The sequence below is a fragment of the Simochromis diagramma genome, unplaced genomic scaffold, assembly GCF_900408965.1.
Source record: "Simochromis diagramma unplaced genomic scaffold, fSimDia1.1 OVJJ01000304.1, whole genome shotgun sequence".
In the NCBI taxonomy this organism is placed as follows: Eukaryota; Metazoa; Chordata; class Actinopteri; order Cichliformes; family Cichlidae; genus Simochromis; species Simochromis diagramma.
This window is the reverse complement of record NW_024387030.1, coordinates 4560517-4577980: the sequence shown is the minus strand read 5'-3', so window position 1 is coordinate 4577980 and position 17464 is coordinate 4560517. Positions and strand designations below refer to the sequence as shown.

The following is a 17464-nucleotide window of genomic DNA, read 5'->3' as shown; positions in this document are numbered from 1 at the left end:
TTATATAATGACGGGCTTTATAAGAGCAACTTGTTTGTTATTTTAGTAAGTTATAATGCAGGACATGAAGTTAAACTGCTCGTGAGCGTTTCAGAAAATCTTATTTATTGACATTAGGAGTAAATACAGACATTAAACATCCTTTATCCCACTTTCACAAACATTTATTAGCAGCAGTCACACTGTACTCAACGTCTCTGGAATATTGGTGCTAAGGATGTTTTCAGCCATCTGTTTGTCCTCAGATATTTAATGATGAATGCCAAAATAATCTAAAAAGAAGATGTAAATTACTCTTAAAATAAACCTTTTCAATTGCTTTCTCTATGTACACACATATGGAGTTACTTTGAATAAATATCACAGTGAACTAGTGTCACCAGCGATTTCATTTGACTCTTTGTTGGACTGACGAGATGACAACTCTGTGAATGATTACGCCACACTTTCTCGTGACAAAAAACCCTCAAAACCTAAGAATAATGGATGTTGTGCTGTGTGCCATTCACACGATCAGTCCAGGTCCAGCTGTATTTCCAGATGTGGAAGTGCAGTTTGCAGCCTGTCAACTGTTGTCTGTCTGTCTTTGATTCCGGGAAGATCACTGAGAAACAGATACTCCAGTTTCCTGAGAGGAAGCATTGCCTAATTACTTCATTCGTTATAAGATTGTTTTTTTAAAAAAGCACCATTAAAACAAGCAGTACTTTAAATTTGTTTCCTTTGGAGCGAACAATAAACACTGACCTGAGTTTGTGCAGGGCGATAATACCCTTATCAGTCACATTTCCACACGACACCACCTCCATCATGTACAAGCTCTCCTGCAGGTTCTCTATGGAGGTCAGCCTCTCCAGACAGGCATCTTCAATGTAGATACACTTATTGAACTTGACTTCTTCCAAATGTTTCAAACCATCTAGAAAAATCAACGTTAAAAAAATGGCATCAGCACGTTTAGGAAAAGGGACTCAGGCATGCTCTCCTTTAAATATATATATATACTGGAGTTCAGCAGCCAGCAAGGTCAGAGAAAGCGTGCGTGCCTGCCTGCTTGGTGTAAAATATCCCGGACACTTGCGTCACTTTTAGATAATTAGTCTAAGAGAGATGCACTTTCCCCTCGCCTTTCTTGTTAACACCACGGAAGGGAATCGCTTTCAGGTCAACCGTCGAGGTCGAAGCTAATGCAAAATTTACACTTTCTGAACTTGGCTTTAATTTTTAATTTAAACACACTCTTTACTATGTTAATCCAAAGCGAGTTCAAAGGGAAATAACCTATGTTAACATATGTCAACATCTGGATTTACTGATGTTAACAGAACATAAGTCCTAATGACTTATGTTCTGTTCCCCCAGTGCCATCATTAGGTCAACAAGATCATTATGAAGCTGGAAGTACAGAATATTGAGTTCTGTCCTTGTTGATCAAAGCGTCCCTTATTAAAGTTCACAGTCTGTCAGTTTTGTAACATATTTTTGTTGCAATGTTGCTTTTAATTTGTTATATTATATACGAGACATATATAACTTTATTTTTAAAGTTAAAATTTTTTATTTTTTTAATGATTTCTTTGACCAGTTCTTTTTCCAGGGTGGAATGATTGCACAGCACACATTTTAATCACTTTAAAAACAAAAACTGGGTGCATAGATTTGAATTTGCTTTTGATTTTTTTCTAATCCATACAGGGCTGAAGATGTATACACTCAAAACGATATATATACACGCATTTCCCTAAATCTTTTAATAAGTACGCTGAAGGTTCTACAATGTCTTTTAACTTGACAGGGCCTATTAACTCATTAGTGATCATGATCGACCACAACAAGGATTTGTTTACCAGCACTCATTGGATTGATCAATACTTTGAAGAATTGCAGCACCCAACATGGACAAGCTAAATGCTTTCTGGAGAAACCTTTAATGGTCAGACGACACGGACATTAAGCTGGAAAGTGGATGGAATATCTTAAGATTACTTCCAAATTGTTTAGCTTAACCTTAATCCATCCATCCATTCGCTTCCGCTTCTCCTTTTCAGGGTCCCGGGGGGCGCTGGAGCCTATCCCAGCTGTCATAGGGCAAGAGGCGGGGTACACCCTGGACAGGTCGCCAGTCTGTCGCAGGGCCAACACACAGGGACAGACAACCATTCGCGCTCACATTCACTCGCACATTCACACCTAATGGCAATTTGGATTTTCCAATTAACCTATCCCCACAAGCTTCATGTCTTTAGACGGTGGGAGGAAGCCGGAGTACCCGGAGGGAACCCACACAAACACGGGGAGAACATGCAAACTCCACACAGAGTTTACATGTTTTAAACATAGTCCACAAATTTTCGACAGGTTTGAGTTCAGACCTATCAAAAATTTGTGGACTGTTTAAAAGCTGTGTCCATGCCAGGAAACTAAACAATTTAAGGAACCCTGCCAATTCTTCCAAGAACAGTGGTCAAATATACATCCAAAATTATGCCAGAAGCTTGTTGCTGACTATGAATATATTGAGCCTGTATGTATTCTTCTGACCCAAAGTTTGAAGTAAATTCAAATTTGTACATTTGTGTATGCTGCACATCTTTAATGACATCTGCACAGTTCAAAGGAATCATTAAAAGCTCAAAATAATTGTGAGATTCACGTCCATGGATGTAAACTTCTGACTACAACTGCATGTATATCTGAGGTTAACAAAGTACTTATCCAAAAGGCATCCAAAGGATATTTAAGTGCAGATGACGAACCCTCTGAATCTAAGAATATGGATTTTTTTCTTTCTTCTGTGATATGAGATCAGCCATTAAACACAATATTAATTCATCAATGTTTTCCTCACCATGAACATTTTTTCTGTTAATTAACAAGACAACAGTCTCACCAGGTGTGTGACTGTACACTTAAATATATCTGAGACAACATCCGCGATCATTAGGTGAAGACGTCAATGAGTCTAGAACAAGAACATGATGTTCTCCACACTGACCCAGGTAGTCAAACCCTTTGTACATGATGCAGGATTCAGTGGCGTCAATCGCCTGGATCTTGTATCTGCCCAGAGACCCAGTTGGCAATGCGTTGTAGTCGAGATGCCAGCGATCAAAACCCTGGAAGCGCACTTTAGCACCACATCTCAGCAACCACTCTGCTGCTGCTCGGTCTGGGCCCACAGCTTTTATCCTTTCATAGTCCACCCTGAGTGAAGATCAACAAACAGTCAAAGTACTGCACATGCTGATATGTGATGAAATGTGACGGGTCACATTTGTTGGGTGCAGAAAGGGAAGAAGGGTCAAGAGACAAAAGTCAAAAGTCCTATTGACAACTTCCCCACTAGGGCAAATGTTAAAACCTAAACTAATCATCAACGGTTTACAAAAACAAACATGTTGTCAGTTTATTTAACATGAAAAAAATTATTTTAAGCGACACTGGACTGTAATTCCTCATCTTTACTAAACAGTTACAAGCAAAAATCTCTGTAAATGAAACAAAAGTGAAAATTAATTTATAAATACAGGCCTAGAAATAGCTTTTCTGTTTAAGTGTTTGTTTAGACTTTGTTTATATGATCTTAGATAAATGGATATGTTTCAATGTGGGCTTTCTTTTCTTTGTTTAGGGAAAAAAATAATACTGTAGCTGACCCATTGTGTCCATTTCTACCCAGCTATGCTTTTACTGGATGGACGATGTGTTTAAGATGAAGCCATTGGCAGTCAGATCCTTTCTAAATGGTATTGCATGGTGGATCAAAAACTGACTTTTGCTCTTCTGCGTTCATAATTCCATCAATTTTGACAAGATCCCAACACCGTTGTCTGAAACACAGCTCCAAACCATGACAAAGCCTCAACCGTGCATTACAGATGGCTGTTGATACTCACTATTGTATCCTTCTTCTGACCCCTTCAGTACATATTGATGAATCACTCCATCAGACCTGTTGTCACTGATTTTTGGTCAGGTTCTTGTATGATTTAGCATACATCACGCTTTTTCTTTCTTTCTTTCTTAAGAACGGCTTCTTTATAGCCATACTTCAACCGAGGCCATTTCCAGTGAGGCCTCAGTGAAGACTAGATCGATCAACAGAAGATCCAGGTGCATCTCTCAGGTCCTGTGTCAAGTCTTACCTGGATTCTTTTTCTTTTATATTTCTTAAGGACATCACTTTCAGATAGGTTTGTCTGCTGTAGAAGCTGTAGTGGCTTTTCACTTGTTATTTTGTACTCAACATGTCCAGTTTCCAATTTTAATGACACACCACGCTGAGATATAAGAAGTTTTAAGCTAATCTCTCTTTGGGAATCATCTTGTTGGTGTGAAAATCCTATTTTATGCCTATCAAACTGTATTATATTTAGCATTTTTCATACATTCAGCTACAGAAACAGGAACAAATTACAGGCTGCTAGTAGCAAAGTGCCTAAAGACACGTTTTAAAGGGGTGTTTGCCAAGTTTTTTGTTATGTGTTGACACTACACTGGTTCATTCCTTGAGTTAGATGCCTGTTTTATGTTTGTCTGACTCATAGGTCAGGGTTAAGTCTCTGAATATAGTCAGGTACAAGGACTGGGCTCAAAATGAGAGAAAAAGCAGCTAATGTCCAGAAAAAGAAAAGTATGGCTCAAGACTTTCGTATAGTGATGTATTGTTAAGGTGGAGGTGAGTTAATAAAAAGGTGCCTCACTTGTTGAAAACGGCATTGAGCCAGCCCCAGAAGTGTCTGCGGCTCCTCTCCGGGTGAGTCCCCGCAAACTTCACCGCCTGCGACAACAGTCTCATATCTGAAAGCCAAACTGCGCACTGGGAGTTATCTCCTCTGCTGGCTCTCACCGACAAACAGCGCAGGACTGCGACACATAAACAATCCCGTCTCTCACCTGTCCTCCCACAAGCAAAGGACAACTGACAAACACTACTGTTTACATTCAGAGCGCAGCCATCATAGCTCTAACCTTTAACCTTAACGACGTATCACGAATAAAAAAAACGCGGTATCCAATTGGCTGGACGCGCTTACGTCAGAGCGGAACGTTAGCGGCTCTACGTACGGGAGCGAGAGGAGGAAACACGAACACTAGGAGCTAAGGAAAGTCGCTCCTGGCTTTTATACAATGAAGAGGCTAATTTGAGCTGCTATTAAACGCTGTGACAATGATCCGGATCCTGAGCGGGGCGTCCTTTAAGGCTGCTGGTGGACTGTTAAAGGATATTCAAAGCAGACAGCTACACGGGTGAGGCTGACACCACAAAGACAATGACTTGTGCATAAGTGTGAGCTTGTTCAGTTAAATGTGAGAGAAGAAGTAGTGGTGGGGTGCTAGTTTCTTTAATCCGTACAGATAGGTAGGAAAATGTGCAGAAGAACCTGCCCAAAAATGCAACTTTCACTGAGCTGTCAGTGAAATCCAGCACAGGTGTCCTAGTCACTGCCAAGGACACCCAACTCCCCAAGATATAGATTCAACAACATCTGTACCTTCTGCATGAGCTAGGTCCTCACACCACGTTGTTTACTCACACAAAACATCTGTCTGCCTCTCCAGTCATCTGCGCTCCATTCACATTTCACCAAGTCATTTTAAACTTTCAGAAGCTCCCATGATTTCTTAATAAGTGTCCAGCAGGTAGGACAGTTATTAGAGTTGCCGTGTTTTCAGAGGCTGCACACAGCTTACAGCTCCCTCTCCAGTTTACTTTAAGGAAGCTCTGCAATATAGGAAATTACAGTTAATGATTATTAAGAGCAAGGGAAACCTTCCTACTTAAATTCAGCTTCTTCAGAGATAACCCTCGGGTTGACAGGTGAAATGTTTGGCAGGCTTAACTACTTACACCTGTGCGCATTTGTACAGGTCCTGGTACTCTGTTCTAGTTATGATAGAAACCCTCAAGCAAGGTTTCATCTCTGAACATTGACACTTTCTAACCAATTTGGTGATAGTCCCTCATTTAATCTCTGGTTGCATTTATTGCTTTAATGTTTTGTGGGACATTAAGACATTTTGTCTGGCTGTTGCAAAAGTGCCACAAAATGTACTCACTTGGTTACAAGATTTAAATGTTTGTGAACATTGTGTTCTTGCAGATCCTTGCTTGCTCTAGCTTGCCTATATGGTGAAGGGTTCTTCTATCCTATTTGTAATTGCAAATACCTCTTTAACTCAAACATCTGTGTCAAAGGTCTCTTTCTCATCCATGGCTGGACTTTGACCTAAATATTCTGCTTTGTTTTCTACCTTTTCAATCTGTACAGCTAGTCGATTATTAATAGCCACCTTAAATTTTGTCCTGTCTGTTTGCTTTTTGTTTTTTCAGCACATATGACATAGCTGTGGTGGGAGCTGGCATTGTGGGCTTGGCCACAGCCAGAGAGCTGATTCTGAGACACCCGTCGCTCAGTTTCGTCCTCCTGGAGAAAGAAAAGGAGCTTTGTGAGTGGAGTGTTGTGGATGTAAAGACACGGAACAACATGTTAATGTAGAGATTTGTGTTCTCCACAAATCTCTACATTTTTGACCCACTCACTGACACTCTTAAACTTGAAAGCCCTTTCCCTTTAGTTACTGTTTCATTAATAATCAAATGTCCTGGAGAACAGAGCCAAAACATTGTAAAAATGTAACAAACCAGCAAACATACTCTGGCACTGTTTTCTGAAGTTATTGCAGGATTTTGGATGTATGACAACACTTTACCCCAATCAGTATATAAGATATTTATACTACATTTGCAGTCATGTGAAAAACTTGCATGATATAGATATATATAGATCTAGATGCATGATATAATGGCTTGTAGCAATGACTTAAATTAATAATTTCCTGTGTGACTTCAGTCTCTCACATCATTGTGGTAAAACTTTGCACTCTTATTTAAAACAGTGCTTCAGTTCATCGATGATAGCAGGCATTTGTTTGTGCACTATTCTCTTAAGTCTGATTCTACTGTTGTGGACACAGAAGTCAACAGTTGGAGAACCCACGCCTGATTTGTCATTCCTGTTATACTTCTTTCAAGTCTGCCGTCTGGACGCATGCGTATTTGATGCATTGTAAAAAGGCAGGTGGGCAGACCCTCAGCTAACTGTCTGATGACTCTGGGACCCAAGTGGACCCTAACAGAATCCCCGCTTTAAGGTCCCACCACAGTATTTCAGTGAGGTTGAGGTCTGGACTGGGACTGGGCCATTGCAGCATGTTGATTCTTTTCTTTTTCAGCCTTTCTGTTGTAGATTTGATGCTGTGCATTGGATCATTTTAATCCTACGTGACTCATTTGCTATCAGATAGATGGCCTCACGTTTGACTCTAGAATACTTTGGTATACAGAGGAGCTCATGGTTGTCTCAATGATTGTGCCCAGGCCCTGTGGCTGCAAAACAAACCCAGACCATCAGCCCTCCACCACTGTGCTTGAGTTGTTTGCGCTGTTATGCTGAGTTTCCCCAAATGTGGCGCTGTGCACTGTGGCCAAATATAATGCACACTTTGTTCTTGTTTGCCCAAAGTCCAAAGAATTTGTTGAGACATCAACTCCTGGGAAGATGGTGGCTTTGTATTAACACACCTGAATATTAACTACTGTTTTCCTCTCTTTTATGCTATGCTAATCTCCTAAGTGTACCCTAATATTTACCAAACAGAAAGTTAAATAAAGTTAATTAAAACTTTTGCATATTAAAATGATCCACCCAGAGCAGATAAATAAACGAAACAAAAAAATTACTTCAGTCAGTTTTTTCTTTTTCGCCCCATCACTCTGTAGGACTTAATACTCCCTTCTCTCTTATTGTTCTTCAATTTGTCCATACCTACCAGCTTTACACCAGAGTGGGCATAACAGTGGAGTCATTCACAGTGGGATCTACTACACACCGGGATCACTGAAGGCTCGCCTGTGTGTGCGAGGAGCCACTTTAGCCTATGAGTACTGTGAGAAGAAAGGACTTCCTTACAAGAGATGCGGAAAGGTTTGTCTCTGTATGTTAAGCTGATAGATTTAGAGTTCAGTGACCACCTTGAGTGACTGAAATTACAGCAGACATTTATCAACAGTGTTGGGAAGGAAATATACTACTAGTTTAACTGTATTTAACAGTAGCCTACTGCCCTTTCAGCTTCATCCATATTTACACAGTTTAATTAATGTTACCCATTTTTACCAGGGGCTAATTGTTTTGTACTCTTGGTTCTATATGTTCTCAGTGAGAACAGATGTCTGTGATAGAAAACAGATATTTGCTTGCTTATTAAGCACAACGCTATGGAGCCACTGTGAAATGTAAAGAAAAAATAGGTGACAAGGTCCAGGAAATTTATAGAAAAAATAAAACTGCATATTCATTAAAAGCAGTGGGGGAAAAGTCGGTACCCACAGTTGGAACTAATTTCATGGTGAGCTTAATCCAGCAGGAGGCAGCATAACGACTAAAAGCAACTAAAATTGAACTAGGTGGCAGTGGTTAACCTGTGAAATCAGCAGGTCCTGGTAGGTTCCTACTTCAAATTGATTTTCTGGAGTTTTTTTTTTGTTTGGAGATTGCAGTGTGGAATGGGAGGATGGATGGAAGTTTGAACTAGCTTTTAAATCTTTGAAATGTATATTTATTCCCAGACACGGGTCTTAAAGTCAGCTCTGTAGCTGAATGAAATCCAATGCAAGGATCAAATATTTGGAGTGTTTTGGAGACAGCTTTGATGTCTCCCCCTAAAGATTAAATCCAAACCAAGATCTTTGACTTGGATGTTAATTTTTATTGCCCCGTAGAGTAAAGAAAAGGACTGAGCGCCAATTCTTATTGCAAAAAATAAAATCTTATATTTATTTAGAATACAAGAGGACCATGTATGTTACCAACGATTTGATGCCTGCTTGTTTTTTTTAGCGATTGTTGGTACTCTGAAACTTTTCAGTTGGTAATAGTGAAGTATACAGTATGTGTTTCTGTCTTAAACCATGCAGCTCATCGTTGCTGTGGAGCAGGAAGAGATTCCCAGACTGAAGGCTTTATATGAGCGCGGCATGAAGAACAACGTGCGTGACCTCACCATTGTCGATGGCAAGGGCATCCGGGACAGAGAGCCTTACTGCAGGGTGAAAAGAAAACAAACATCATCTCATTTACTTGGACAAAAACGTGTTAATGCAGGGTAATATTTGATATTTCGTCTTTTCAGGGGATAATGGCCTTGGATTCGCCCTACACTGGCATTGTCGATTGGAGGATGGTGGCTCTCAGTTATGGTACTGACTTCAAGGAGGCAGGTGGCACTGTGGTAACTGAATATGAGGTCAATGACATTTCCATGATCAAGGAGAGCCCATCAGGAAGCACAGAAGGTAACAAGCTGGTTGTGCACATCAGTGTTGACACAGTCATAACTTGTCATAAAAATTGTATAGCTAACACAACTCCCTATTTAAATTCCATTTGCAGGAATGAAATATCCACTTGCAGTCAGAGATAACAAAGTAAGACATGTTAAAACAAATGTATCACACGGTCAGATCGTGTTCTGTTGTTTACAGTTTTTGCATCATTACTTTCTCACAGGGTAATGAGCTGCGGTGCCGTTACGTCCTGACCTGTGGTGGCCTTTACTCGGACCGTTTGTCACAGATATCTGGATGCAGTCGGGAGCCACGGATCGTCCCGTTCAGAGGAGATTATTTAGTCTTGAAACCTGAGAAAAATTACCTGGTCAAAGGAAATATTTACCCTGTAAGTTTGCTGAAAATGTTTTCCTGGTGCAAACATATACAGTCAGGTGTTTTCTGTTTGTTTAAATCATTTTTTGGCAATCTCAATTGCAGAACATCCCAGATATATGTGAAAAACTAAGTGAGTTACAGTATGTGGACTTCTTTTTCCTCCTGCCTGGAGATGTTTTGAGGGGTCTATTCCAATTTAGTAGTTTTGAAGCAGAGCTCGGTTGCATCCACATTATTTGTGGGGTATTTTAATACCTGTTGCAGGTTTAACATGTCTGTGTTTTCTAATAAATTCTGTAAAATCTCTCATTAGGTTCCTGACCCTCGTTTTCCGTTCCTCGGAGTTCATTTTACCCCGAGGATGGATGGAAGTATTTGGCTCGGCCCCAACGCTGTCCTCGCCTTTAAAAGGGAGGGTTACAAAGTGTACGACTTCAGTGCTCAAGACTTTGCTGATGCGCTCTTGTTCAGGTAGCAAATCTGTCCTGGAAGATGTGACGATTTCAGTCACAGTGTAACAGCTGCGTAGTGTGTGATGCCAATTTGTGTTTTGTTTTGTTTACCTGCAGAGGCCTTCAGAAGCTAATAATGAGGAACATTACATTCGGAGTTGGAGAAATGTATAGAGGACTTTTCATTGGTGCACAGGTTAAAAATCTGCAGAAGTACATCCCTGAACTTTCCCTGAGTGATGTGATCAGGTAGAGAAATCATTCTTGGTGCTTGTTACACAATATTAGGATAAATGTTAGGACCGGTTTTCTGTAACCGCCGGTTGTTTCCTGTCCAGGGGTCCAACGGGAGTTCGAGCACAGGCCCTCGACCGCGACGGAAACCTCGTGGATGACTTTGTGTTTGACGGCGGGGTCGGAGACGTGGGCAGTCGAGTGCTCCACGTGCGTAACGCTCCTTCGCCGGCAGCCACCTCCTCCCTCGCCATTGCTGAGATGATTGCAGATGAGGTGGAGAACCGTTTTACGCTGTAGCAGAGGGAGAAGAGAAAACCAAAGAAAGTCCAGCTGTCATGACTTCTTTATTACAGGACAGGCCTTAATTTAACAGAATAAAGTGACTTATCTGCTGCGGTTTTGTTTTTAACACTTTTTTTATTTTCGTGGTGCTACTTCAGGTTGTATGTTTACTCCACCACGTATGAAAGTACAGTTTATTTTGTGCACTACATTTCTGTCTAGAAATGAAGTTTGCCATGACCTGCTTTTTACATTTGTAACTTCAATAGCATTATCATCAGTTTCTAACATTAAAATTATAATATCAAAGTACATCAACTGTGCGTAAATGTGCACTTTAGATTTAAACGAGGGCTCTTTAATGCTTACATTTCAGTACAAACGGTTTCTTTTTAATTTTTCAATGTGATTTTTCAACCTGTATGAAAGAGGAGTTTGAAGACTGTATAGTCTGCTATAAATGAATTAAGAGTTTCGGTGTCATCATGGAGGCTTTTATCTAGATGTTGGCTTATGAAAGTCTTCATGTACCACACGGTTTACCAAGAAAGATCGGTTCTTCTTACTCCATTTGACAGTTGTGCTACAAAGATTGTTAAATTATGACTAAATAGTGTCTTTGTCTTATTTATATTTTCTTCAAGGCAAATTTATATTTTTTTGTGGAGCTGCTGGTGATTTCTCTTGAATCTGTTTCAAACTCTGCACATGTTCCTAAAACTGTTCTGATGTTTGTCTCTCTGTCATTACATTGATTATGACAAATGAATGTTAAGGTAATTTTTAAAATATATATTTTTGAAAACAAATGTGCCATTTTTGTGGTTTCTGTTTTAGGTTAGTTTTTTTGGAGGATTTTTTTTTTTTTTTAAAGATGTAGGCTACATTCTTTTATATTTAAATATAATGACTAATATGGGAATTGACCACAACTTCGAATATTTAAACACAACCTTGCTGTGTTTAAAGCTGATTTTTCACTGTGCTGTGATTTTACAGCACTGAAGAGGATGAAGTGGCGGTATGGAGAGAGAGTTGTGGACTTTTTAACCAATTCAGTTACATTTTATTTATATAGCACCAAATCCCAAAAACATTTGCCTCAAGGTGCTTCATATTGCAAGGTTAATACTGTCCCCTATCAGCAACCACTTGGCAACAGTGGGAGGGAAAAACTCCCTTTTAAAAAGGAAGAAACCGCTGGCAGAATTAGCCTCAGCCCCTGGTTGGGGGGGAGCGTCAGAGGACAGAACAAAGACATGCCATAGATTAATAATAACTAATGATTACATACTGAGATGTTTTGAACCTAATCTTAAAAGTAGCTTCCCTATTCCAAATTGGGAGCTGGTTTCACAAAAGAGGGGCCTGAAGTGGAAGTTTCTACCTGCCATTTTACATTTAATTACCCTAGGGAACCACAATTAACCAGAGCACACTGTTTAACACAGTCCCGGAGACTGATTGGATGGCTGAGCAACGGAGAAGTGTACTTGTACTGTTTGAAGAACAAGGAACATATGTAAAACTGTTGTAACTACAGAGGACTAAAGTTGATGAGCCATACCAGGACAGAGATGATGATCACCAAGCAGCAGTATGGCTTCATGTCAAGAAATAGCTCTAAAGATGCAACACGTACAAGAGAGGGATAGTGGATATACTGGATAAATTATGTTGAAGATGGAGCTACCAGGCAGGAGGAAGTTCATGGATGTAGTGGAGGAGGACATGGAGAGGTTTGAGGGGGAGGATGCTAGGGAGATGGTCCACTGTGGCGACTACAGCCCTTCTGTGCCATGGCTAAGTCAATGAATTATAAAGTTTGGATACAAGGAGGCAACATACTGGAAGAGCCAAAATAAATTAAATACATATTAAATATTTAATTATTAAAAATGAAGTCAATCATTTTTTCATGTGCTGAATCACAGCAACAAAGACAATGTATGGGGCACATAAGTTTTCAAAAAAATATTTTCACTCATAATATTTATTTAAGCGCATTTTCCCCATTAATCCAGCCTCCTTGTCATATAAAACGTAATTAGAAATGTATTTAGTGTGGCCGACACTTCAAAGGGAAAGTCAATAAGTTTTATTGTATTTCCTGCTGTCTATCCCTGTGTGTCGCTACTCTTCGCTGCTAAGAGTCTACTCTGTGTGTAGAGACAAAAGTCCAGCCTTGTTTTTTTCAGTCCAATAAAATGTGAAATTACGCAGGGACGCACGGCGCAGCGAGCAGAAGCTGTAGGCAGGCAGCGGAGTTGGTACGAACATCTTCGACTTCACGAACCAGAAACACCTCGGCTGCTCTTCAGCGGCTCTGCTCGCAGATATGCCTCGGACCGGCCGCTGCTTTGGAGGTGTACGCGGGATTTAGCGCCTTATCTGCTGCGGGGAAGATGACTGAATTCGGAGCAAGCAGCGCAGGAGAAAGTGTGCCTTGTTTGGAGCTGAACGGGTCGTGTGCCACAACATAGTACTCGCAGCGGAGGCCAGCCCCAGCAGCCTGTAGCAATCGTTAGCCGGCCAGCTAACGCTAGCGTGCAGGTGTTTTGGCTGTAAACAACGTAACATAACTTGTAGCTGTAGTTAGCTGGCAGCAACCTCGGCTCCAACGTCTTGCCTCAACATTGAGCTCAATGTGCCTGCTTTAAAGTTTTTAAGCAAACGCCAAGCAGCAAGTGTTACACTTAGCAGCATTCTTATTAGCAGTTAGCAGCTGCTGGGTGTTTACAGGAGCAGCAGGCTGGCCACATAGCCACAAAGCTAGCGACTTAACTTTATTGCTACATGTGCTTTTTTCCATCTTTTTTAATAGATATTTTTTCCGCTGTTTAGCACGATTTGACCTCGGACTCACACTCTGCTTTAGTTACTCTGCTTTTTATTAAGTGAGCCAGTTTGTGTTGTTTCACCGTTGTAAAGCCGGGACTGACCCACCCATAAGGACAATTTACCCGGGGCCGATGCTGACGGTTCAGCCCGGATCACGGCAACACCAGGAGCCGCTTCAGCAATGCAGCCCCAGCAGATATACGACTTTTCAAGTGACGAGAATAGTCACAAATGGAGAGGCCTCTTCGTGCAAGCTCTACGAAAGGTACGACTGTGACCACCAGCTTTCTCTATGCACTATTATAAATCAAAACACCCGTATTGGGGGTGACCGATTTGAACACTGATTTCATCTGTGCATCTTTACCAGCACAAAAGTTTTGGTAACACTTCTTGACTTGAGTCGGCTCAGAAGCAAAAACTTCAAAGTGTTTATATTAACACTATACTTATTTGTGAGGCATTTAGTGTTTTGCAGACCTCTGGAGATATCCCGCGCCTGTTGACATGTCTCTGCTGTGCCTATTCAATATGCTCGTCACCCAAGTTCCTCATAATGACTTCCCACAGTGATTTTGAAGAAGTTGTTCCTTTGTAACGAGTTTTTCGTCGTTTCGAGGGTGTGCTAACGACTTGCATGATCCAGGGTGAATACCAATGAAGCTTGAGTTGAGTGTCGTGTTGCCTTCTTTATTTGTTCCTCATTTCATCAAAAGATCATCATTGCTGAGCAAAGAGCTTCTGTAGCTGTTTTCGGGTGCTTTTGGTCACACTTATCTGCCTTTTTTTCCAAGCAATGCAGCTTAGACTCTTATAAACTTAAAATGAATTCTTCGGAATAGGAAGCATTTGCATTTTAATTTCCTTGGTCAGCAGGACACATCTGTATCAGTTCCTTTTTGACTGCCCTGTTCTTTCCTTTTTCTTGCATCATCTTGGCTTCTCCTAGGTTTATTTTCTGTTTTGTGGCCCCTCCACATCCCCTCACCCCTTCTGCTCAGACTTGCAGAGTCATGAAAGTCTGGTACCAACTCCTAATGGAGAAAAAAGCATTTGTCACTGCTCTTTCTGTTTCACTGGGGACTGTTTGCCTTGCTTTTCTGTAAGGTTACACACAAGGCCAAACTGTTTAGAAACTGGAAGGTGCACAATGATCTGCATGCTGCGTTTCCTTTTGAACTGGCTGTGTGTATAAACTTACAGCGTCCCGTCAAGACCTACTCATGAATTTTAGTGTTCTGATGTGGCTGGAGAGTCCCAAGAAAGCCTGTGTTACAGTTCAAAATAGAAACTAGATTCTTCTTCTTCTTCTTCCACTATAAGAAATACACTGGCCAAACAGGCAAACTGTGGTGCATCAGAATGGAAAATGGCATTGCTTATTTAGGTGACCTTTAGAGACTTGTGGTTCACCTAACCTGCTATTCATTATTGGTGTTTGAGTGCTTTGGTTCCGAGTTAAAACTAAGCCCCTTACACAAAACAGACGCACTGAAAAATGAAATTTAACATTGATAGAAATACTGAAATAATTCCTTTCTTAAAATAAATATCAACAACAAGCCATTTGTCAAGGTTGAAAGATGGTTTTGTGCTTAACTTTATCACTGGTCGTGTTATAAAGTTTTTTTTTTTTTTTTTTTTTTTTTTTTTACGTGGTTTCAGTATCTGACAGAAAAGCCTTGAACCTGTATTTAATGTGCTTTTTGTTGTGACATGTTTTAGTTTTAGCAGCACTGTGGCTATAGAGGTTACTGTCTGTGGATTTAGCTGTGTAGCAACATCATGCTTATAAATAACACTGCCCTATTCTTGTCAGTGATCAGTATTGCAGAAATGGTGTGATGAATCAGGTGAAACTGAGAAAGCAGGTGGTCTGTCGCGATGCCACAGTGTCATTGTCTCAACTTGCTGCACAACTGCCAGAGGGAGAGCCTGTCAGAGATTGACGCAAGAGAAGTTTGTTATGGTTTTGACTGACTGTGACTCGCTGTTTTGTTTTGTTTTTTTGTTTTTTTTTACAGCTGTCCAGGAGCTGTGGTGGATGACTCCATCCTCTAGAATGAAATAAATAAAGAAAACTTGTAAAGGCCAGATCAGGGACGTAAGTTTGTTATCAAGCAGGGAGCTAGTTCTGAGATGTGTCACCAGGTGGTGGTTGGTTTTGGATATATGTAGATCATAAATGAGATGGATGGATTTACTGAGGCTTAACAAATAACCATGACATCACATTATTGGAATTAAGGCTAGAGCTGCATGATTTTGGCCAAAATTATTGTCAAGATTATTTGTCGTGCCATGCCACACATTGGCGACCTACCCAAGGTGTACCCCACCTCTTGCCCTACGATAGGCTCCAACACTCCCACGACCTTGAATTCGATAAGTGGAAGAAAATTGATGGGTGAATTGATTTATTTGTCACGATTATTTAAGTGACAAAAATGTTTTTGTTAACACAACCCTTTTTCCAGTTTTAAACATAAAACTAGTCCTCCGTATTTACCTGAATTCTTTGGTATTGGCACTCTGGAAAAGTAACTGTGTGTCATAACGCATCTTTTGTCCAACTTTTATCTTGATGGACATGCTGACACGCTGCACAGACTCACCTTTGTGGATATGTGAGTTCATAGATGATGCACGTTAGCAACCGTTGCATTGTTTTTCTTGGTTGCCGTTATACTTCAGATTGTGGTGCATTTTTCAGGTGGTTGAGTAAATTATTTGTGTTGCTTTGTGGTGGGAACACATCTCTGTAGCACTCTTTGCATGTGATTTGTTCTCTGTTTACATCACTTGCCCTAAATTCAATTTCCAAACAACCAATGCTGATGTGCTTCTAGAGACTAGCCTTTCGCCTTCTGTTGTGCCAGACATTTTCTAGACATCTGTCTTTTAATGTAGTCTTATCACAGCTGTGATTGGCGCCAGGCAGTGCTTTAGGTAGCGTTTGATTTGGTGGAGCTTGCATTTTAAAAATCAGTGGAACGTGTTTATTTGATCGTGGGTAGCCAAAATCTTGAGCGAGATTAAAAATCTATTAATTTTGCAGCTAAATTTTTGTATGGTGTATTCTGTTAATTTTCTGACAAAAAATGAATCACTTGCAAAGAATAAATGCAGAAATACTGTCAAATGTGAAGATGTCTTTTCTCTTTATTTTTTATATAATGTTGTTTTTATGCTGTAGGGTGGGTAGAAAAGCTGATTTGAAGACATCATGTTGGAAGATTTGTGCATCAAATGATGAACTAAAAACAGTAATTGTTAGTTGCAATGCACAGTTCTCAGGAAGTCTTTAATTTGATGTAAGTTTAATTGCATGTCTGTAAGAATTAGGTACTTGGTTGCTTTGCTGTGAAGCAGTTGAAGTTGTAGTGCTGAGTTCATACCTACATGAAGGACTGTAGTAACACATATATAAAATGCAACAGTTCAAATCCTGCTTTCGTCTGTCATTTATGCTCATTTTATATTATAAATGAATATTTTACCATGACACAAGTGCAGTGTTTGTCTCCAGGCTAAGGTTGGACAATAACTGGTTTTAAAAACCTTATCGGTATATTTCCAAAAGATTAACAGGATTAGAGAATAGAATTAAGTTTCGTTTTGCATTGCATAAAGGGTTGCTTCCATAAAATGGTGCTTGCAGCGGTTGCAGCTCTCTTGTTACTGTGCTCCCCAATAACCTTTCGTTTTCCATTGATCTTTCTATTTTATTAAAAATCCTTACGAGATCGCTCTCATTGCTTTTGCATATATTACTGAGACTTAAGTCATGTATTGCCATGAACCCTAAACCTGTTGATTCATATTGCTGCATCTACATATCCTGGCTGGCGATTATATGGCTCATGCTTGGTGCAATGCACGATCTCTATCTCACCCTGACATGCTGGTGTTAATAATAACT

The 17464-nt window shown here is 40.3% G+C and overlaps 3 protein-coding genes across 5 annotated transcripts in view; 2 read left to right on the top strand and 1 right to left on the bottom strand.

Annotated features, from left to right (window-relative positions):
• Positions 1 to 84: 84 nt before the first annotated feature.
• On the bottom strand, positions 85 to 5818 carry dmac2l (distal membrane arm assembly component 2 like). Of its 3 annotated transcripts, none has more exons than XM_040042606.1 (5): positions 4897 to 4989; positions 4704 to 4800; positions 2996 to 3204; positions 748 to 919; positions 85 to 628 (listed from the first exon to the last, which is right to left on the bottom strand). In XM_040042606.1, exons 2-5 carry the CDS (start codon positions 4796 to 4798, stop codon positions 514 to 516), a joined length of 591 nt encoding a protein of 196 aa, XP_039898540.1. In that variant the 5' UTR covers positions 4799 to 4800; positions 4897 to 4989; the 3' UTR covers positions 85 to 513. The 3 variants fall into 3 exon arrangements, with proteins under 3 accessions (XP_039898540.1, XP_039898541.1, XP_039898539.1); XM_040042607.1 differs by lacking the exon at positions 4897 to 4989 and adding an exon at positions 5538 to 5818 and having other exon boundaries at positions 89 to 628; XM_040042605.1 differs by having other exon boundaries at positions 89 to 628; positions 4704 to 4946.
• On the top strand, positions 5057 to 11408 carry l2hgdh (L-2-hydroxyglutarate dehydrogenase). Its single transcript, XM_040042602.1, has 10 exons — positions 5057 to 5250; positions 6335 to 6450; positions 7837 to 7988; positions 8981 to 9112; positions 9196 to 9358; positions 9456 to 9490; positions 9573 to 9740; positions 10044 to 10201; positions 10300 to 10431; positions 10521 to 11408. Exons 1-10 carry the CDS (start codon positions 5171 to 5173, stop codon positions 10714 to 10716), a joined length of 1332 nt encoding a protein of 443 aa, XP_039898536.1. The 5' UTR covers positions 5057 to 5170; the 3' UTR covers positions 10717 to 11408.
• Positions 11409 to 12843: 1435 nt separating this feature from the next.
• Positions 12844 to 17464, top strand: part of sos2 (son of sevenless homolog 2 (Drosophila)) — a 38372-nt gene continuing 33751 nt past the window's right edge. The window contains exon 1 of the mRNA XM_040042600.1: positions 12844 to 13807. Within this exon, the coding sequence (XP_039898534.1) occupies positions 13724 to 13807 (84 nt within the window). The 5' untranslated portion in view covers positions 12844 to 13723. The remainder of the gene's footprint in view (positions 13808 to 17464) is intronic.